We start from the raw sequence: 21,737 nt of genomic DNA, 5'->3' as shown, positions 1-21,737 counted from the left end.
TGAAGCCATTCTTGAGATCTCACTCTGAAAAGGAAATCATCAAGGGAATATTTTAGGTTAAATTTTATGTTTATGCTGTTTCTGATTTGTTACTATTTTTGAGACTTATTGAGGTATAATTGACAAATAAAATTAAAATATATTGAAAGTATACAGTGTGATGATTTGAGAAACATATACAGTGTAAAAGGATTTCCACACTGAGTTAACATATCTATCACCTCATATATTTACCCTTCTTTCTTTTCCTCCCCTTCCCCTTTCCCCTTTCCCCTTTCCCCTTTCCCCTTTCTCCTTTCTCCTTTCTCCTTTCTCCTTTCTCCTTTCTCCTTTCTCCTTTCTCCTTTCCTTTCCTTTCCTTTCCTTTCCTTTCCTTTCCTTTATTCTCTTTTCTTCTTTGTGAGAACATTTAAGTTCCACTCTCAACAAATTTCACTTATATAATGCAGTGTCATGGACTGTAGTCATGTTGTACATTACATCCTCAAACTTTATTCATCTTATAACTGAAACTTGGTATCCTTTTACCATCCCTGTCTCCCCCACAACCCCTGGCAACCCCCCATTATTATTATTGCCACCATTATTAAGCACAATAATTGGTCTTACTATACACAAATAAGCATCAAACCCCACAGTTACAAGTAAAATGTATAAATGTGCTAGGCAACAGTGCTTTGTGGTCAGCTGCAGTGATGTGCTTGTGCCAGGTGTCTGGTCAGTGACAGGACCGTTAAAACCAGCACGTCTGCAGACATTTAGCCTTGTTTGGCTTCAGCTTTTGAGAATGTACCGGGGCCACAAAGTAAAAGCAGCAATAATTCTTTATAATCTGTGACTGCAGATCTGGAGGTACTCCTAGACTCCCAGGAAAAGGAGCGAGCCTATCAGCAAATAAAAGTTGTTGGAAACATTGCAGTTTGACTTTAAGTTTTATTTTCTTGTTGCAGTTGCTTTCCTACAGGTAGGGAAAAAAACAGGCAGGGTAAGAGGAGCTGGTTAGCCACAGGAGACTTTGCGGAAGCAAATGATTCTGTTTTGTCCCTGTCTCTTTCTGTGAATTGATAAGAGGGGACCCATCACTTGACACAACAGCTCCTGCCTTTAGATGTGGTATAAAAGATCTTAAAAGAAAACTGCTATTATCGATTTGGGGCTATGAGCACATGGAAAGTTGCAACTGGATGCAGGGTAATTATTTCGTCTCCCGTTGACATTCACCATTAGCCGAGCAGATAGGTCTGCATGCTAGCTTTCACAATGTGTTTCTGGGATGCCAGCCTTCTCCTGGGAATAAGAAGAGCTAGTCACGTCAAGGAAGGAACTCAGGGCGGCAGGCAAGGTGGGAGGTGAGCAGCGTGCAGCTGCCTGCTAATAATTTGCAAAAACTCAGCAGTTAACTGCTGAGATTTCTAGTTGGAAGGTTTTTAGGGAGCTTGTTTTCTTTTTCAGCCTGAGGACTGTGGCCTTGTCAGAAGAGGTCACCTGTGGATCCCATCAGACCTTCAGTGTGGGAAGCAGAGAGCCACCATCCCCAGATGAGCTCTAGCATTTAACTGAAATGATGGTCAGGATGTCACCGACTGCCCGTATACAGATTGCACTGATGGGAAGCGTCCAAGTGTGTGTCCCCTGTCTCTTTGGGGGAAATCGTAAAACCCTTATGAGGACATTTCTGCTTCCAGAGAGAAGAAAGCAGGGTTTAATGTTGTGAGCATAGACTCTGAATTTCAGACCATGTATCAATCAGAGAAAACTTACTGACAGTGATAATAGGGCCGTTAGGAGACTCCTTTTCTTAAGAAGAAGAGAGACTAAGCTAGCTATGCTTCAGAGTCTTTGAGCTGAGAAAATGAGTTCAAATAAGAAAGAGCTCTGGGAATGCCCTTAGGACAGTGATTAATTTGCTTATTTCAAAGAGCTCACATACTGTTATATCCTCCCTCCCTTTCTCCCTCCCTCCTCTCATTTCCTTCCTTCTTTCATTCAACTTTTGACTATCTGTTATAGCTCAGGTAACAGAATAATTATTTTCTATTTAGTATGGCTCTCTGCAAGATTACACTAAATAATATACGCCTCCAAGGCACTTTAAATAGACTTTTATTTTACTTTTTATTTTATTTTACCTACACATATGGTTTCAGGCACCCTTCCTAAAGTGAGGTACATCTGCATTTTCCTCTCACCCTGGTTCAATATACAGAGAATGGTCGCTCTGTGCCATACGGGCCACTGCATCGGTTCAATCACATGGTTTGTTCCTAGTTCACAGGACAGTAGGACGTAGTTTTGCTCATTTCAAATGAAAAAATTAATTAGATCACTCAGCAATGTAAATCACCATTCAAATGACCCAACTAAAGCAAGCAGCTTACTTGGCATCTGCCTGATAAGTCTTGAAAGTCTAATATACTGTCAGTGAGATTGTCACTAGCTGAGCCCACAGAAAGACACATATGCCATGTGTAGGACTTATTTGCAAGTCTGAGCTAATAACATACAGCATCTTTGCCAGAGTTAAGCCCGGCCTTCGTCAAATAAAGGTTTCATTATAGTTTTTATTTGAAGCGGGAATTTCACTGTCAGGTTGTATAAATAAACATAGACATATTCCAAGGCTTGTGGTGTTTAAATCCTGTGGATGTTAATAGTCTGTGGGCTCAGCTGAGTTTCTTGAAGACACATATGAAGTCATTCATGTTGGTGTTCCTTTTCCTCTTTCCCCATGTTTTAGGTCTGTGATGGGATCAAACAAGGAACCAGATCTTGTGCATCTCGAGGCCAGAACTATAGATGGTCGTAAGTAATTCAACTCCTCCATGATGTTATCAACCTACCATGAGCCGAGTCTATGTTTTAGGGAAATCACAGTGGCAATAACCCAAGTCCTTCATAATCCAGAATTGTCTTAATCACTTCCGGCGTCTCTCATCCAATCAAGGTGTTTTTCTTTCCCGGTTATGGGAAAGTTCCCCAGTATCTTACTTCTGAAGTTTTTGTAGTTATTGTCATTATTATGTTATTGCTGCTGTTTTGTTTTCATTTGTTTTTCCAGTTTCCTTATTTTATCAGATACCACCTAGGCAATATTTCAATGTTTTGTCTGGGAAGTCACAAAGCACTTGGAAATGACAGGGACAAGAGAACCATTCTGTGTGTCCCTCATCATAAACAGGTTGAAGGACACATCGATCGGGTTCGTTTGCTGGCGTATTGATAATGTTTAGCAACCCAGTTAGGCCAGCTGCAAGGAGGAACTATGCTTTGTGTAGAGACTGGGGCTTTGAGTACATGAAACCGAAAAAGAAAATTGCAGTCCAGGATCCACACCCATATCTCAACGTCTCAAAAGTTCACTCACTAGTTATGAAAAATTAATATCTTGAAAAAGCTGCTTAAGTTCTTTATGCCTCAGCTTCTTCATCTGTAAATGAAATAAGTTAATAATAATGATTCTTGGGGCACCTGGGTGGCTCAGTCGGTTAAGTGTCTAACTTCAGCTCAGGCCGTGATCTCATGGTTGGTGGGTTTGAGCCCCGCATCGGCCTCTGTGCTGACAGCACAGAGCCTGGAGCACACTTCAGATTCTGTCTCCCTCTCTCTCTGTCCCTCCCCCGCTTATACTCTCTCTCTCTCTCTCTCCTTCAAAAATAAATAAACATTAAAAAAATATTTAAAAAATAATAACAATTCTTGTACTAGCTAACATTCATTGAGCACGTACCCTGTACCAGGAACTATGCTAATCACTGCATATATTTTATCACAAGTAATCTCCACAAGAACTTGTAGGTTATTATCCTAATTTTACAGACGAGGAAACCAAGGCATAGCTGGTTTAAGTAATATATTTAAACAGCAATAACCTAAGTTTCCTCTCCCTTCTTTGGTCCAGAGGATCTCCAGAAGGTCTAAGGAGTGGAGGAGTACCACCAGGCCTACGATAGGGCACCACAGGTTAAAGGGATCAAAGAAGGAGAAAAGAAGAAGAACAGGTGAAGTAAGAAAGGATGGGGGGAAGAAAGAAGTCAGTCTCAAGTGGAGAGAAGAAAAGGCAAACTGATATCCGCAGTTACTGCAGAGCAATGAGGTTGCCCAGCCCAGAGCCAGAGGGTGATGATCTAAGTATTGAGACCTACCCCTCGCAATTCAAAAACTTCATCATCACTGTCTCCTGTACCTGTCCACTTGCCCTTAGCTCGTCTGAACACAAAAGCGGAAGGTAGCTGTACTTCACTGGCTTTCAGCTAAAAGAAGCGGGTCACCCCTGCACTCCAGACTCTCCAGAAACCACACCTACTTCATTACTGTGCACACGGCATGAGCTTTTTCATCTCCAGCGGTTCCACTTCCCCTTTGGGGAATCAATATATTCCTTGGCAGAATCAGCGGGGGCACAGTTCAGGGTCCAAGCTATCACCTTCCTCCTTTATAAATTCAGGCAGGACTGCCACATGTAATATGTCCAGCACTATGCCTGACACAGAATGAACTCAGCAGTTTAGAGCTTTCTTCCTATGTCTTCAGTGGGCTCTCTCTGGTCACGACCCCCGCCCCCCCTCCCCCATTGCTCTAGAACTGATGAGGTTGTCTTGGATGGCAAGGTCCAGTTTTTACTACACAAGAGCCAGAATAATCTTTCCCTCAGGTAGAATTATTCAGGACACCTGACCTTGACCCATAGTTCCAGTGTAATCTGGAACCTGCCCATTTCTTTAGCTTGTCTCCCTGTGTCTTCTCTTCACTCCTTGTCTGCAGGCCTGTGGGCTTGCTGTGAGTTCTTGGAATGTGCAGGGTCCTATGTGTCATCACAAGGCTCTGAGACCCGCTGGTTCCTCTGCTTGGAATATCTACTTCCCTTCTGCCTTCCCTGACCCATTCGTTGTAATTAATCAGTATGGATGTTTCAGATGTAAATATTTCTTTTTTAACTTTTTAGTGTGAAATAATTTTAGGCTCACATAAAAGTTGCAAAAACTAGTACAGAGAGTTGCCCTGCACCTTGCACCTGGCTTCCCTCAAAGATGAGCACCAGTGTAACCACAGAATAATATCAAAACTTCCAGTCTACACCAGTGTCTTATTTTATTTGCTTTCGTTCAAAACTCTTCTTTGTCTTTATTGTGCTCATCTCAGCTTGACGTTACTCAATCTATTTACATTCCTTTTCCATGATTATTTGATTACAGTATCTTTCCTTTACCAGTCTTGACGTTCTAGGAATGAAGGGGCCGTGTGTATCTTTGTTCAATATTGTGTGTTCAGCACATGCCTCAGTGTCAACATGTAGATAGAGCTTAATACATATTTGTTGAATGAATGAATACACACAGTTGACCCATTGTCAGGGTTACCAAGTCACTTACTAAGTTGTCGGAAAATTTTAGGGCATTGCATCTCAAGCTTGGACATAACCTGACCCAACTAGGGATCTTGTTAAAACGTGGATGCTGATTCAATACGGGCCCAAAAGACTGCATTCCTAATAAGCTCCCAGGCGAAGCCAATGCTGCTGGTCAGTGAAACATGTTTAGAGTAACAAAGTCCCATAACGAAAACCTAATGAAAGAGCTTTAGGGTCTGTCTCCCATGACTGCACCTCTTGTTTAGAAAGCCACAGATGGAATTGGTAACATCCCAGATTGCTTTAATTTTCAAGCTTTTGGGGATAATACTGCTTCTGGCTTGTGGCATCTAATGCACATAACCCCCTATCCTGAAAACAATAAGGCTGTCTCTTTCCCTGATCTGCACGTTTTCTTTCACCCAACATTATTCCGATGCTCCCTGCAGCCATGAAGGTTGATAACGCCAGGCTGTCATCTCAGGCTCACCTTTCACATGGCATGAAATAGATCAGTTCTAATTTTATTTATTTTATTTTACTTTTTTTTTTGCAAAGGCAGCATCTTCAGAAACTACCCAAGAGTGAAAATTCAATAAAGGGATTTAATTTGAAAAGTTATCCCTGTCAAAACAAAACAGGAAAAAAGAAATTACCTACCAATTGAAATAAAGGATCTAAGCATAATGCCTGACCTGACTGGGTATAAAAAAATGAGATTTTCTCAATATCATATTCAGTCTCTCTCTCTCTCTCTCTCTCTCTCTCTCTCTCTCTCTCTCTCTCTCTCTTCCCCCCACCCCTTTTGCACTCTTTCTCTCTTCCTCTTCCTCAAGGTACCTACTTCAGGTCAAAGAAACAGAGTAGGAAAGACCACAGAGAGATCAGAGTAGTAAGGTATTAGAGTGTATTTATTATTTATTTATTTATTTATTTATTTATTTATTTATTTTTATGGAGAGTATATTTATGAAACTCAGGTTCCAGGCTGGTCAGTGGCTCTAGAAATTCCAATGTCTGATGTTACCTCTCTCCTTATTCTCTGATGGAGATCCTTCTTGTTTTTCTGTGCCTTCAATGTTATTTAGGACACAATTTAAATATGTGGAACCCATTGTTTATATTCCAGGTCATGCGTCTTGTAGGCTATATACCAAATCAATACGATATTTTTTACTCTGAATAAGTACTTTCTTTCTGATGTTAATGGATTCAGGAATTTTGTAGTTTTAACACAGGAAAAATCCTATACTAGCTTATATGTCTCCTCCCCACAGGGAGGCTTACAAATATTTATCTGGGCTTGATATTCAAAGTTTGGTTTTAGTCTCATTTCAAATTTCCCTAGGTTACATTTTATAATTTATTTCTGTTTCAACTGAAGTCTCCACAGTTGAGGACAAGTAAGCTCTGGAAAGCATTTGCTCTGTTATTGTCTATGACTAGCATAGACATTTCTGCCACTGGGCTCTAGAATCTAGATGTCTTACGGTTTACACTGTGACAACGTTGCTATTATTCCTTGCCTTACCTCTCTACCTTGTGAGGCAACCTCAATTACAATCAATCACAGGAATTATTACTGGAAAATTTTGAATGTATTTATTGGATGTGGCATTTGTTATTGGCCCTTGCATCTAACTCCGTACAAATTGACAGGTCCTCACCCCAGGTATAAAGATTTTGCTGTTTAAATATCTCGTGTGTGTGTGTGTGTGTGTGTGTGTGTGTGTGTGTGTGTGAGAGAGAGAGAGAGAGAGAGAGAGAGAGAGAGAGAGAGAGACAGACAGAGCCAGAGAGCCAGAGAGAGAGAGAGAGAATGTGCTTTCACACATGCATTATATGCACACAGTGCACTAAAATAATAAAAATGAAACCTATATTCTACTGTTTCACCTAATATAAATGCATTTGTGAATGTAATGCATGGGGTTAGAAAATGTTAACTAAACCATTATATTGAAAGCTTTGTGAAAAGCCATATCCTATTTTATTTTGGTTCTGTGTACAAAACAAAGCTCAGAGACTGACCCATCTGTTGACTTAATAAATTTCCTTATCTGTATAAGCATGTCTTCCTTTTTTTTATTCTACATTTTTTATTTATTTATTTATTTTTATTATATGAAATTTATTGTCAAATTAGTTTCCATACAACACTCAGTGCTCATCCCAAAAGATGCCCTCTTCAATGTCCATCACCTCCCCTCCCCTCCCTCCCACCCCCCATCAACCCTCAGTTGGTTCTCCGTTTTTAAGAGTCTCTTATACTTTGGCTCTCTCTCCCACTCTAACCTCTTTTTTTTCTTTTTTTTCCTTCCCCTCCCCCATGGGTTTCTGTTAAGTTTCTCAGCATCCACATAAGAGTGAAAACATATGGTATCTGTCTTTCTCTGTATGGCTTATTTCACTTAACATAACACTCTCCAGTTCCATCCACGTTAAGCATGTCTTCTTAAAGAAGGGCTTTAAGGGCCTGCAGAGTCCTGGAGGGTCAGCAGAGGCCTGGAGGGCTAATGGGGGCATGTGAGAACCTGTCCAACTCCCTGTAATTGTATGCCGTGTGTTTGTCTATGTGATTTTGGAAGAAAAGAACAGAACTGTTACCAGAATTCTTCACACAGCAATTATGCAGGGATGCATAGTTCCATTTTCATACACATCTGCAAACATGACCTTGGAAGAAAACCTGTAATACCAAGTTTAAACTTTATTGCTCCTCCCTTTCACTTCTGAAATGAACAGCCTCGCCAGTGACATGAGTGTTTCCGTACTGGTGGTGATCCGTGCTGCCATGGACAGGGGACAGGGGACAATTACTGGGCTCGTTGTCTATTTGCATGAGTAAGTAACCTTGTAACAACTTGCATAAGGACTCATCTCTTTCACTGGGGAAAAACAACCTTGGCCCTTCAACCAACTGTGAAAATGCCCAAAAACTCTTGCTGAAATGAACCACAGACCAGCATTTTACAAGGTGAAATAAAAATCAAAGGAGACTCACAACTTTATATAACCACCATACCACAAATTCTGGTCGTTGGTGAGAACTGGACATCCCCTTTCCACTTCCTATTCTCCAGCGCTCCAGTTGATTTCCATATTGAATAGCATGCCTAGCAGTGTCTGGAGAGAGGAAGCACGGCCGCAGTGCTCTGGGGCCGTGATGGAGACCTCAGTTCTCATCAGTCCTCAGGATGTTATCTGCGGGGCGCTTTCAGTTCTTCCTATAAAAATAGATGACTTTTATAACAACAAAAGTAGCAACCATGACAATAAAAAAAAAAAAAGGATAAGCCGCACTCAGGTGCATCAAGTGAAAAGGAAAACCCACTTCCTGACCTCCCTTCCCATTCCCCAGAGGTGGTAATTTTTTTTTTAATATTTACTCTGCATTTTTTCAGAAATCGTTTGGGCCCATACCGGTGAATACGTACGCGCATACACATACATACACACTCAGAAATGTTCACGTTGTAAAACCGTTATGCCAAATTTACTGTTGGCGAATACCATAGCCAGTTAAATTTTTCCACATCGGCACATATAAATGTAGTCACTTCATGACTGATCACTACAAAAAACCCTACCGTGCAGGCAGCTGTAAGCTAGTTTGCCGTTCTCTCACTGATAGACGTGTAGGTATTTGGCCCTTTCAAGCGGTGCCAATACATTTATCCACATGCACACACGTTACTTACTTGGTTAGTAAGCACTCACCCTTGTGCAGGCAGCAAGCACTGCTGAAAAGAGAAATTTAATAACTGCAAGCAGATCCCTGGGTCTGCAAGTATATACATTTAGCATTTCAGCAGACCTTGTTACGTTGTCCCCTGAGGTGCTTGTGTCGTGCACACTCACTCACTATGAGGATGCCTGCCTGTGTTTGTAAGCCCTCAGTAGTCCAGGGCATTATCAGAGATCTTTCAATAATAACCCATCTGATGAGCAAAGAGCCATGCCCTATTGTCTTAATTTGCATCGATTTAATTATGAATGAGATCAAGATTATTTATTTATTCATTCATTTATTTATTGGCTATTTGTATTTCCTCATCAAGGAACCTTCAAAAGATACCAAATCTCTTTAACGTTCTAGGGAAGATTCACACTTTGGCGTATGTATATAAATCTAAAAAAGGATCAGCCTCGCCACCCTCCCTCCAGCTGAGGTCCCAATACTAGCACACCAACTGGCATTATTAGATGCCATGTTTTATAATCTTCATTTACCTTCTTTTCCTGTCCCCACAGAAGGCGTCAGGCATTAGGCTGCATGGCGGCACCTTGCCGTTGGCTTTTTTTCCTGGCTGTTTCGTTCTGATCCCATTGTTCGTACTGCAAAAGCCACTTCATTTCAACTACTTGTGATTTCAGCTCGGCCTCTCTGAGTTAGTAGCCTTAAAGACAGCCCTGAAAACTAACCAGAAAAGCGTGAAACGTGATAACACAGGCTTCCCCACACAGCAGTGAACACCTGACAGTGACACACAGCCACAGGCTCAGCTGGGCAGCTTTCAAAGTGTGCTCTTTGTACCAGCTATGTGTTACTTCCCCTGTGTCCTGTATGCCCAGCCGCAGTGGGAAGGTCTGTGCCCTGACTTCCCATCCTCGGGAGGAGAGGACAGAGGTACACAAGAGAAACCTATTATCCCTAGGCTTTAACTCTACGACAGAGGTCTGGGTTTCTACTGGGTGTTTAGGATCCCCCAGGACACAGCAGCACTAGTCCATATAATGTGTGACAATTTCCGGCCATCTGGAAAATTCCTGATGCTTCTGACTCCTGCTTTAAAAAAAAAAAAAAAAAAAAGTGTTCTAAAGATCTTGGCACTAACTCCTACATTCTCTTTCTTTGTCCTCTATGTTCTCGAGCAACAATGGTGCTGGTGTCATGGATTATATTCCTATCATTGGACAGGCACTAAGGCACTTCCTGCTAATCTTTCGCTGCACCCTTACATCAATTCTCGGAAATAGGCTCTGTTGTTATCGTTCTCATTTTAACTTTGAGGAAAACAAGGCTTTCAAGGATTAAATGTTTTCACCATTGCCTCAGGGCTAGAATATGAAGCCAGGTTTGCTTAACCTCGGACATACTATTCCTTCATTCAACAGATATCATTGGACCTGAATGCTGTGCCAGGTGCTGTCCCAGATGCAAAGGAGAGATGGAAGGGAACGTAGCAAAAGCCTCACTCTCCTCGACTTTACCTTGTAGTTAGGGGAGATGTCATATTTGAGTGAATAGTGAAATAGTCTCTATCCCCAAAAATCTGCTGGCCAGGTGGGCATAACACGTCCACAGTTCTGTGTGATGCAAAGTAAAATAAATGCTGTCACAGGACAATTTCTGGCACAAAGTAGACCATCTGTGGAGAGGTATAAATTTGGGTGACCCTCACCTGTGGGCTCCCAGCACCTGATCCTTCCTGGGATGCACTCACCATACCGCATTATAGTAGGCAAGTTATTTATTTATTTTTTTTTGCATTTCTATTAAATTATTAAGTCTCTATGTTCTGTCTCATGGCCCTATTTCCTAGTCCTGTACTTTGCAAAAAAAAAAGGTATGATCTCAGAACTTTTCCTGGAGTAGTCATGACCTCATGAGGACAACATTTAGAAAGTTATACTGGACCGAAATCAAGAGATTTCATAGAAGAAAGCAATGCCACAATCTTGTTATGCCAAGGGAGAACATTTAATCTAAGTTTATAATTTTCATGGAAATTTTTTGAACTCTGCATAGTATTTTCAGGGGCCATGGCTAGAGTCTCATTTTTGCAGATGCCAATTTCTGACTGGTACATGCCACAGAGGGCGCTCGAATCCTGATGGTACTGAAGGTTATATGAGCACAAGCATGTGGGCTCGACGGGTGTGTGTGTGTGTGTGTGTGTGTGTGTGTGTGTGTGTTAAGTGGGAACATTTAAGACGAAAGTTCTCAAACAAATAATGGAACAATATAAAGGACAAAAGAAAGATTTATATGCAGATGCATGGGCTTTAAAAACTTCCCTGTTTTAAGGTTGAAAATTAATGGAGTTTAGGGTTTTAAAGTGCTCATGACTGACTGCCTACAGAGTTTATGGCTTTGTCTAAAATGAAACTTTTGTAATATTAAGGTATACAAAAGGATTTGGTGCTAAATATTTTTTGAATAATAGAATCACTGGTAGAGTTCTAGAGATCTGTGATGTTTTTCTTGCTGTGTCATTTACTAGCATGTGAGCTTAGACAAATCTCGTCTCTAAGTCTGGAGTTCTTCATCTGTAAAAAGTACCTCTTTCTGGATTTTTTTTTTTTTTTTTACAAAATTTAAAAAAGAAAAAGCATGCGATCCACTTAGCATGGTTCCTGACCCAGAGAAGAGGTCACTGTGGTAATTCTGGAGGTTAATGCTGCTGCTGCTATCATTGGAGAGATTCTGGGAAAGGAGAGGTCAGCCTGAGCCTCAGGCAAAACCCCACAGAAGAAAGCCCAGCAAGTATTTGGTCAGGGTAACAGGCAAGGAAAAGGAAATTCAAACCCGAGTAACTGTCTGAATGGACACAGGTGTCAGCCAGGAATGAACGTGCTGTTTAGAAATAGCAGAAGTCCTGAAAATGTAGACTTAACCAGCAACATCACGGAGCTTCATTTCTTCAGGCAGGGGTGGGAGGAGACAGGTTTCAATGGGTAAAGTATAGTGAAGACCTGTCAGATCTTAAAGTAATAGTCTGATTCTTAATGTCCTTTTTTAGTTCTAAAGTTCTCTCTTTTTTTTTTTTCTTTTTAATGTTTATTTTTGAGAGAATGAGACAGAGTGGAGCAGGGGAGGAGCAGAGAGAGAGGGAGACACGGAATCTGAAGCAGGCTCCAGGCTCTGAGCTGTCAGCACAGAGCCTGATGGGGGGGGCTGGAACCCACAGACCGTGAGATCATGACCTGAGCCGAAGTTGGATGCTTAACCAACTGAGCCACTCAGGCGCCCTATAGTTCTAAAGTTCTAATAATCTTCATTACAAAGAGAAAAAGTCTGAAACCTGGCTTGGTAAGTGACCTTCTCAGAGTCATGCAGCATGCTGGAGATAGAGCTAGGACCTAGAACATCATTCCCAACAGGAGGAAGCATTCGCAAAGCAATATGGCTGTGGGCTGGCAGGCCCTGTGTGCTGGGCACCCAGCCAACTCTCATGTCCTCTTCATACCCCTGGTTATTTTCCATTTCTGCCCACTGCCCACTGACTCACACAAATACCTATTAATTATACAAGGAGAATACTTTTCATGGTGCTTTGAAAAATACTTTAAAAAATCTTTAATTGAAACCAAACATCAAATATGAAGAAAGATGTGTCAGGTAGAGATGTCTGGAGTACTTTACAGTTGAGACACAGTGGATGGTAGTGGTGATTCAAGAGAGAGGGCTTCAGTAGCAATCACTGCTCCTGTTATTGGAGCACGGTCTAGCCCAGCCCTAGACTGAACACGTTTCATGACTGAAGTCTTTGGGCATCACAACCACTGGCAAGATGGCCCCCATGTTTTCCATTTTACAGATCAGCGTGCAGAGAGGTGAAGTGGTTGCTTACGTTTACAAAACTAGCAGGCCTTGAACCTGCATTTAAAGCCCTGTTCCTCTGCTCAAAGCCTGGCCTTCGAAAGGCAGCCTTTGTCTACATCACAGATTCTGCAGGGGTGGGAATTGCATTAAGCCAAGCGGCAGCTGTTATACAGAGTGAGGATGCCTGAGAAGAGCAGCACAGGGCCCTAATTACCTATGGCAAGGAAAACATCTGTGTGGGAAAAGTAATGAAATTAATTCTAAAGTCTAGCAGTTGCATGCATTAATTGACGTTAATTAATGCCAAATTACAAGATACTTCCTATGGAATCGCATCATACACTCACTAGAATTGAATATGCAAAGAGTTCATCATACTTAATGCTATTACAGTAAGCCCCAAGGGGAATAAGAGTGATTGGTCCCTCATTATGAAGTGCAGCCAATTTCTCTCTGTTTCCATTAGGAGGAGAAAGAGAACAAACCAGGAGCCCTTTACCAGGGGCAGGCAGCTCAAAATTGTTCATTTCCCCTTCAGCTTGCAAATTTCACTTTGAGCCTCTCTAAGCAAGCAGTGGTTTCAAAGCCTCTTCCTGGGACTTTGCTTGTGTCGCCCAATGGAACCTTTGGTATTTCTTAGCCCAAAGACGGGCTCATTACACATATTGTTCGTGGTGCTCTGCCTCAGTATGTGTCATGGGGAGTGGGAGAAGCAGAGGAATTAGAGAAGCTTCTCAGATTTTTGTGGGACAGATCTCACACGCCGCCTCCACCTCCTGGCTGAGACATGCTTTCCAGGGCTTTGCACACAGTTGTCTCCTTCTCTCATATCACTACCTGTATACTATTGTTGACATCTCATGTATATCTTTTATTCATTTTTCCAGTGTAAGCATACATATGTAGATATCTATATATACAACTTGCAGAAAATCGGGTTGATATGCACATATTTTGGTAACCTACTTATTTTGGAATAGTTTTAGGTAAACAGAAAAGTTACCAAGATAGTACAGCTTTACCTAGCTCTCCCCGATGTTAACTTCTTAAATAACCGAGGTCTGTTTTTTAAAACTAAGAAATTAAAACATTGATACAAATTATTAATTAGAAACCTATTTTTATTACATGAAATGCATTAACCACTTCCGTAAATCTTCATATACTCTTTAGAATCAGGATTTTAATAACAAACATGTTCTGAGGTTTTAAAAAGTTATTCCTCTATGTTTGACCATTTTTCTATTTAGTTTTGTTATAAACAACACTGATGAAAATTGAAGTACCTAAATCTTTGCATAGATCATTACTTATTCCCTTGGTTAGAATTCTCAGAAATAAATGTGAGGTCAAAGAGAGTATTTTCAAGGATCTTGATCCTATTGCCAAATTACTCCACACAAAATATAAATTTACTTGTCTTTCTTTTTGTATCTGGGTGTATGCATTGCTACTTAGATCAAAGACGAAATATAATTAACAGAAGTTGGCCCCAAACTTACCAGCATTCTTCACACAATACAGAGTAGTGGAAATAAACCAGCTTTGGAGCCAGCCAAGTTTGAAACCCATAATGCTATTTCTGTAAAACATTACGTATTTGAGCTTCATTCTCTTTATCTAAAAAAATAGTCGATATATTATACTTTGTAGTATTATCAAGATTAAATGTATGAAATAAATGTGAACCTGGAACATTGGTATTCAACAATTGTTAGTTTCCCTGCTCTTTTATTTTCTTCCCAAATCCCTCAGCTTCATAGTTTCTCAGTAGCTGAGTTATAAATATGAGAAGTGTATCTTTATATTTTCCGTCTTATACTTGTTCAGGAACCTTTGAAGAGGAGGTTCAAGTCTTAAGAAAGCTTTAAACTCTGAGACCCCATGCAAAGAAAACAAGCACTGTGTATTTATCAAAAGTTCTCATCAGGTGACAGTCCAAGAAATTCTGATTGGAAGTTGTATTTGTAATTTGAAGGCCAAGATCTCTTAATCAGGAATCTTTGATTTAGTTTGGTTAATCATTGTTTTTGTTCATTATCTCACATAAGAAGTGCAGAAAAAGAGCAGCTGTAAGTTCAGTATAATCAGTAACTCAGTGTCATCAGGAAATAGGTCCTTTTCATCTCTTTTCATACTCATTAGGTAAGCTTAACTGTAAGCTTACTGGCTCCTCTATGTAAAAAGAAGGCTAGAGCAGTTCTCAGCATCACATTATTCTAGAGAGGCAGAACAGGGTCTTCTGCTGTATTTCCTGGTCTCTCCCTTACAAGACTGCCCTCTCTTCTCATTTACTAGAACTCAGTTTTAATGCTCTTTCCTGAACCAACCAATGACAAGGGGAGTCAGAAGACCTTTTGCGGGCATAGACCCAAGAGGATTAATCCTTGCATATGGGCACTTCTCAGTCATGCAGAAGGAAGGATAAGTCAACCGATCCAGTATTGGCTTTTCCATCAAAGAGGCCGGGAGGAATGGGTATCGAGCAGGTCACCAAAAGAAACATAGCTGATACAGAAACATAACTGGAGTACTCAAATTCAGTTTAACTAGCCTTTAAAAGGCCCCCAAACTGATCCAATTATTGTGAAAGGTAGCAAAAGAGAAAATAGGAATGTTATCATTATTGATAACAGCTCGTATCTGTACACATTTGAGTTTTAAAACATTCAGCATATATGCTATTATAGTTAATTCTTAGAGCCAAAATTCAAGAGAGTTGACATTGGCATTCACATTTAATGGATGAGGGTGGCAAGGCTCAGGAGATTGAAATTTCTTTTGAACTATGTAGCTAGTAAGTGACCAAATAAGAACTCAAGCCCCGGTCTCATAGTTACCAGTGTCCATTGCTGTGACCCCAAGCTACCTTTGGAAAAATAAAAGTCGTTTAAAAGATGTGGAAGAATCTGGTGGAGTGTGAAACTGTGAGGTGAAGATTTTGTGTGCTATGGTGGGAAAGAGGACGATTCTGGGAAGGACTGACTCCCAGAAATTGTCTTCAAGGAGAAAGACCTTGAGTTATGCCCTAAGATGGAATGATAAAGAATGTTTGAAGAAGGTGGTAAGAGTGAGTAGATGGCCCTTCTTTAGTTCATCTACAGAGATGGTTTCACTACAACCAGATGGCTTAAAGTACTTCAGAGCCATCCCATCCCCACAGATGGCAGAGGCATGAAGGAATATTGTGAATAAATTTCACCTCCAGTCTCATAAGAGCTTATCAGCAATTACATGTCCTTGGTCAGATGGAGCAAATATGCATGCCGCCCCCTTGTGGTCCTCCTTGTAGAATACAGATTTTACCCAATTTCCATAGGTAAAGATGGTCCTGGAATTGTCCTTGAGAGAAGTCATTAGTGAATCCTTGCATCCAATGCTATACTATTGCCTACCCCCATTTCATGTAAATCTTCATCTCCTTATTTTGTTTTAATTTGGAATAGTGGATTTCTTTATACATCCCTGATATCCTAAAATCAAACATCCATTTATTAAGCATCAAGAAAAAAAAAAGGTAAAATGACTTTCTTCTTCATTGAAAAAGATATATTACAATAAAAAGGCACATTCTAGTGAATATTTACTCATTGGCCAATATGTCCCTGGAACAGTATTAGAACCTGAGGGTACATCAGTGAACAACAAGTAAAAGGAGTCACTATCTTCAAGTAGCTTATATTCTAATAGAGACAGACAGAAATGAATTCCATGGGGGGGAATTAACAAAATGGTGTGTGATCCAGATTAATCATGGAAGACCCTCAGAAATAATAGTAGACTGAAATCTAGAACTTTCTTTGTGAACAACCAGGGGAAAAGCATTTTAGGCAGAGGGAATACAAGCGAAAAGTCTCGTAAGTAGTAGAAAGTTTAGCCAAATTTCTGCATGTAAAGGAAGCCAGATTAGAAGACTCACAGAGAGAAGAAGAGATTAACATGTGGGGACATTGGAGTGGTGGGGAGTAGAAGATTTGAATTTATTTTAAATGCAAGGAGGCAAAAGGAGTTTTAAGTATGAAATGATACCTGATTAGTAGAGAGAGCAGAATAGTTGTGGTTGAAAAACCAAGGCAGCCACCCTGATACATTGCACTTCCAGCCATAGATAGCAAATGTATAGAAGAGTTAATTTAACTGATAGGTTTACCATCTGCTGTCAAGTCTCAGGTAAGATTCAGGGTCTTGGTTTTCTCGTCTGTAGAATTAGAGCAAACTATTGAACCCAAGGAAACTCCTCTCTATTCTATTTCACTTAAAATTATTAGAAGAAAGGCCTTTGTCTTGACATGGAATTTTACTGCTTCTAACAATGTTTATAACTTCTTGCATGAGATGGCTGGTAAATGCATGTTATATCCACGTTTCCCTGCTTGTTGGTCAAAGGTCAGAGTGTGGAGGAAGAGCCTACAAATGCAAAAAAATAATTAGGAAACCGTAAATATTATTGCCAGTTTTTAAAAATATTTTCATTTAGGTTTGGGAGAGGAAAATTAATTAATGAGGATTTAGTATTCCAGGATGGCAAGGTTTGGTGGAGGTGAGGGGGCATGCTGGTGATGGTGTTGACAGAAAGTGAGTAAAATAATGGGGTGCCTGGATGGCTCAGTCAGTTGAGTGTCCGACTCTCGATTTTGGCTCAGGTCATGATCCCAGGGGGTGGGATCAAACCCTGTGTCAGGTTCTGCGCTGAGCGTAGGCCTGCTTAAGATTCTCTCTCCCAATGCCCCTCTCTGCCATTTGTGCTCTCTCAAAAAAAGAGTGAGTAAAATAATAATGATACCACTTTGAACGATAATAATGATAAAAATAATGCAGCTAAAGAATGTGAGATTTGTTTCAAGAATTGGAGATAGCAAGGGAAAGAAAAAAGGTCCACTCTGAGTGTGATACTCAGTGTGTATACCTTCCCCCTACCTTTTTTTTTTTTCTTTCAGATTCACAGTACCTAACTTGCCGAATGCAGAACTGCACAGAGGCCAACAGGAATAAACCTTTTCCAGGCTACATTGACCCAGACTCTTTGATTGTCCAGGATGATTATGTGTTTGTTCAGGTATGAAAGATCCATTTCTGTTGATTGTCTCAGACAGTCCTCTTCCCTGCTTCCGTCCCTAATGCAGCCTCCTTTGCCTGCTTACACTCCCTTGAGGGTAAAAAAAGGAAGAAAAATAAAATCATTATCTTCTTGACAAAAGGAACATTGCCAAGTGTCGAAGCTTCTATGCTCACGGAATATTAATTAGCTCCTTTGAGCAGCGTCTGGAGGACCTTATCAACACGTGGTCACGGAGGCACCGCTTAGAGTATGAAGGTTGTCTCCAGAATGATACACACTTTTGTTCACCCTTCCTCTGCCTTCAGTGAGACTGAGTGGATATGTCACTCTCTTCCTATCAGAAGAGTCAGCCAATCAGCCTGTTCCTCAATACTTACCTTAAAAATAGAGAAACAGATGGCAACAGGAAGCTGCGGGGTGACTGGAGGTAGTGGGAGGCAGAGGCGAGGTGGAGAGTAATCAGCCATTATTGTCATGCTCTGACTATGATTAGGATGAGAAGTGGAGGAGATGTATGCAGTCGGGTTTTTCTCTCCTAAAGAGAGTGGGAAACCTTTTGAGGTAAAGTGGTTAGAAGAGAGAGGGAGCAAGTATGCTTTGCTGCTTTTCAGCATTTCAGGAAAGTTTTAGGTTTGTTTGAACAGTGATTTATTTAGTTGTTAGGTAAGTTTAGACAGACTTCACTTATTGCTTCCCATGGTAAGAGTGACAAAGGTACAATTGCTGAATAGTTCTGTGTGTGTGTGTGTGTGTGTATACATTAAATATATTGACATATTCATTACATATATTCATTTTTACACACACACACACACATATATATATACATATACACAATTTCACTATGATTGAGACACATTCTTAACACTAATATATTTATTTGGACAAGAAATCATAATTCAGAATATTCAATCCCATGTTTTAAGGAAGCAAATGTTCAAAATGCACAAAATCAACCTATGTACTCTTAAAATGTTTTGCAAATGATTATACACATACATATACTTCATTTCTTTGTTGGGGAAATGAATAATGAGTACTCTGATAACTTCAGCATCAAATTGTCAAGTGACATTAAAATGGTTACACGTTCTAGTTGTATCTATAATTCATTTCTCAATCACTGTTTCTGCCAGGAACCTTTTCTGTTTTCTAATAATGATTTATAATCCACATATGTGACTAACCAATGACAATCAATTCTGCCTTTAAAACGTTATGTATTTTCTACCCATACCGCTGTGAACATGATCCTGTGAGCACTGTGAACATAGCCCATCCCTAGAATTAGGAGGTGATCTGGCCCAATCATGGTGGACAAGATAACTTGCCAGTCACTCTCGTACGTGTCTGATGGACCTTCACCCACAGCATTTGTTGACACAATCTGAGTATGCAAACTCCAACTGATGTTCCAACTCCAGATATTTATATGGATTAAGAGTGACTCCACCAACTCATAGAAATACAGACTAGATGGTCCTTGCTACGGGGTGGGAGGTGGGGAGACGTTGGTCAAAGGGTACAAATTTCCAGCTATTAGATGAATAAGTTCTGAGGATCTAATGTATAGCATAGTGACTATAATTACCAATATTGTATTGTATACTCGACAGTTATGAAGACAGTAGATTTTAAATGATTTCAGTACACACAAAATATCATAATTAAATGAGGGGATAGAGGTGTCAACTAACCTTATTGTGATCATCATTTTGCAGTATATGCATTTATCAAATCATCACATTGTACACTTTAAAGTTACCTATCTTGTATGTGAATATCTCAACCAAACTGGGAAAAAAAAAAAAAAAAAAAACAGGGGCTACAAAGGAGAGGGAGACTGAGAGTGGAGCCGTTGCCACTCCACGAAACAGTGCTCGTGCTGGGGTGGAGACCGCACCCCTTCTTGCCCTCCCTCGCACCCACGGGGTTCACTGGGCTGTATGTGCTGGACAGACTTGGAGGAGGTAGCTCAGAGTTCTCTTCTGGAAGATAGAGATCTATAATGATTTGGGGCTATGACCCTGGCCGGTTTTCCGTCTAATGTGTCAGCAGCGCGGCTGTAGGTGAGACATACTCACATTCATCTATGGTACAGCATCAAACGGAACTCAGCGCTCAGAGATGAGAGGCTCCAGCTCTGCCGCCGTTTCACCCGGGCTGTTTCCTTCTGATATGGCATGGGGACCTGTTTGCGTGGTCATAGTCTTGGTCTGGATAGCTGGGGACGGCTGATGGACGTTAAGCCAATATGCCCTAAGGCTTCTCTCGTTAGAAACACAAAAGAGAAGAAAAATAAAAAGGAAATGAAAATGTTTCCTTGTTTCTGAGCTACAGGGCAAATCCAAGAATTTTATGTTCACCCAGTGCGCTAGGTTGGGCCTCAGACCAGTTCACATAGACTGTATGAGTCGTTTTTGAATGGAGCTCTAGTTCTTCACGCTTGTCTACCATAGTCATTCACACTGTTGTGTTGGCATCTACCCCCTTCCATTCATGGCTGTTGTTTGAGGGCCTGGAACTATTATAGGAGCTCTTCTTACAACTCTTGTGTTTATGATCCAGCTGACATCAGGAGGACGGCCGCATTACTACGTGTCCTACCGAAGGAATGCGTTTGCCCAAATGAAGCTGCCCAAATATGCTTTGCCCAAGGTATGAGCTGAATGGATTTCTTCATTTTAGTATTTTCTTCAATTCACATATTCTTGACCTCACCCCTTTCCCAAGGACCCTTTCAGTCTTTCATATTCATTTATCTCTTCTCATCCCCCATGACTGCTTTTCACGTTCTCTCTCTCTCTCTCTCTCTCTCTCTCTCTCTCTCTGTCTCTCTGTCTCTCTGTCTCTCTGTCTCTCTCTCTGGAATTCTTGTTATAGGAGCATCTAAATAAATTGTCAACTGATTTGCTTTTACTTTTCAAGAAATATGTACTGGTATTCTAGCAAAACAAAAAACATGCTTTGGATATTATGTCAGTAAGACGGGGGTGACACATTTCTATCCCATTCTATTGTGATTAATTTTTGAGAGGGGGTACATCTATACGGCATCCAACCTTTGCTTTCTCTCTCAATAGAACTTACGATACTGGCTGTCTTTAGAGTTCTGAGGCACAGCTAAATTTTTTGGACTTTCCCAAAGACGTTACTCCTTTGGAAATAATGACAGAAGTTAAAGACCCTCAACTGCTGACATTCCCTGGGCTCTTTCCAGAAACACTGAAGAACTGTGTTGATATGGAGTGCCACCTAGTGGAGGTCAAACTGACTTGGGCGCTCCAAACTGTGGATTTGTGGTCTGAAGTAACAAATGCATTGTGCCTTGATCTTAGAGCAAGGGAGGTATGTATGACCGTAGGAAGGGGGAAGCGTAGGTTTAAATATAGTTGTAGCTCAGTTTTGAAACCTTTGGGTTGGGCAAAGAACATAGAGAACTTTTTTCGACTGAGTTTTCATGACTATCTTGTGTTTTTGTCCATGACTTTGTAGTATGCTATCGTGGCCCATCACCAGCTAGCTGCCAGGGAATCGTGTGATAGACACAGCACAAGGTCATTGCAGATCTCTTCTTCCAGGAAAGTAAATGGTAGCAGTTGCTCTGGCTTCTCCAGGCAGAATTCTCCTTCTGGGCCATCATTTTGGCTCTAAGCCTAACAGGAGTAAGGTGGGCTGAGACATCAACACATTTGGGATAATAACACACATTAAATCTCCCTGTTGACTCCATGAACAATATCCATGTTAGTAGTTACTAATATTTCTAGCAGCTAAGAAAT

At 40.7% G+C, this 21,737-nt stretch overlaps 1 protein-coding gene across 7 annotated transcripts in view; it reads left to right on the top strand.

Moving 5' to 3' along the window:
• Positions 1–21,737, top strand: part of SORCS1 (sortilin related VPS10 domain containing receptor 1) — a 546,182-nt gene that overhangs the window by 359,846 nt on the left and 164,599 nt on the right. For all 7 annotated transcript variants that reach the window (XM_053909904.1, XM_053909903.1, XM_053909906.1 and 4 more), the window contains exons 6-8: positions 2,738–2,802; positions 17,834–17,952; positions 20,524–20,613. In XM_053909904.1, coding sequence (XP_053765879.1) covers positions 2,738–2,802; positions 17,834–17,952; positions 20,524–20,613 — 274 coding nt within the window. The remainder of the gene's footprint in view (positions 1–2,737; positions 2,803–17,833; positions 17,953–20,523; positions 20,614–21,737) is intronic.

The sequence above is a fragment of the Panthera pardus genome, unplaced genomic scaffold (genome assembly GCF_024362965.1).
Source record: "Panthera pardus isolate Hobbes unplaced genomic scaffold, ASM2436296v1 HiC_scaffold_22, whole genome shotgun sequence".
In the NCBI taxonomy this organism is placed as follows: Eukaryota; Metazoa; Chordata; class Mammalia; order Carnivora; family Felidae; genus Panthera; species Panthera pardus.
Note: the sequence above shows the minus strand (reverse complement) of the source record. Positions and strands in the feature narration are given on the sequence as shown.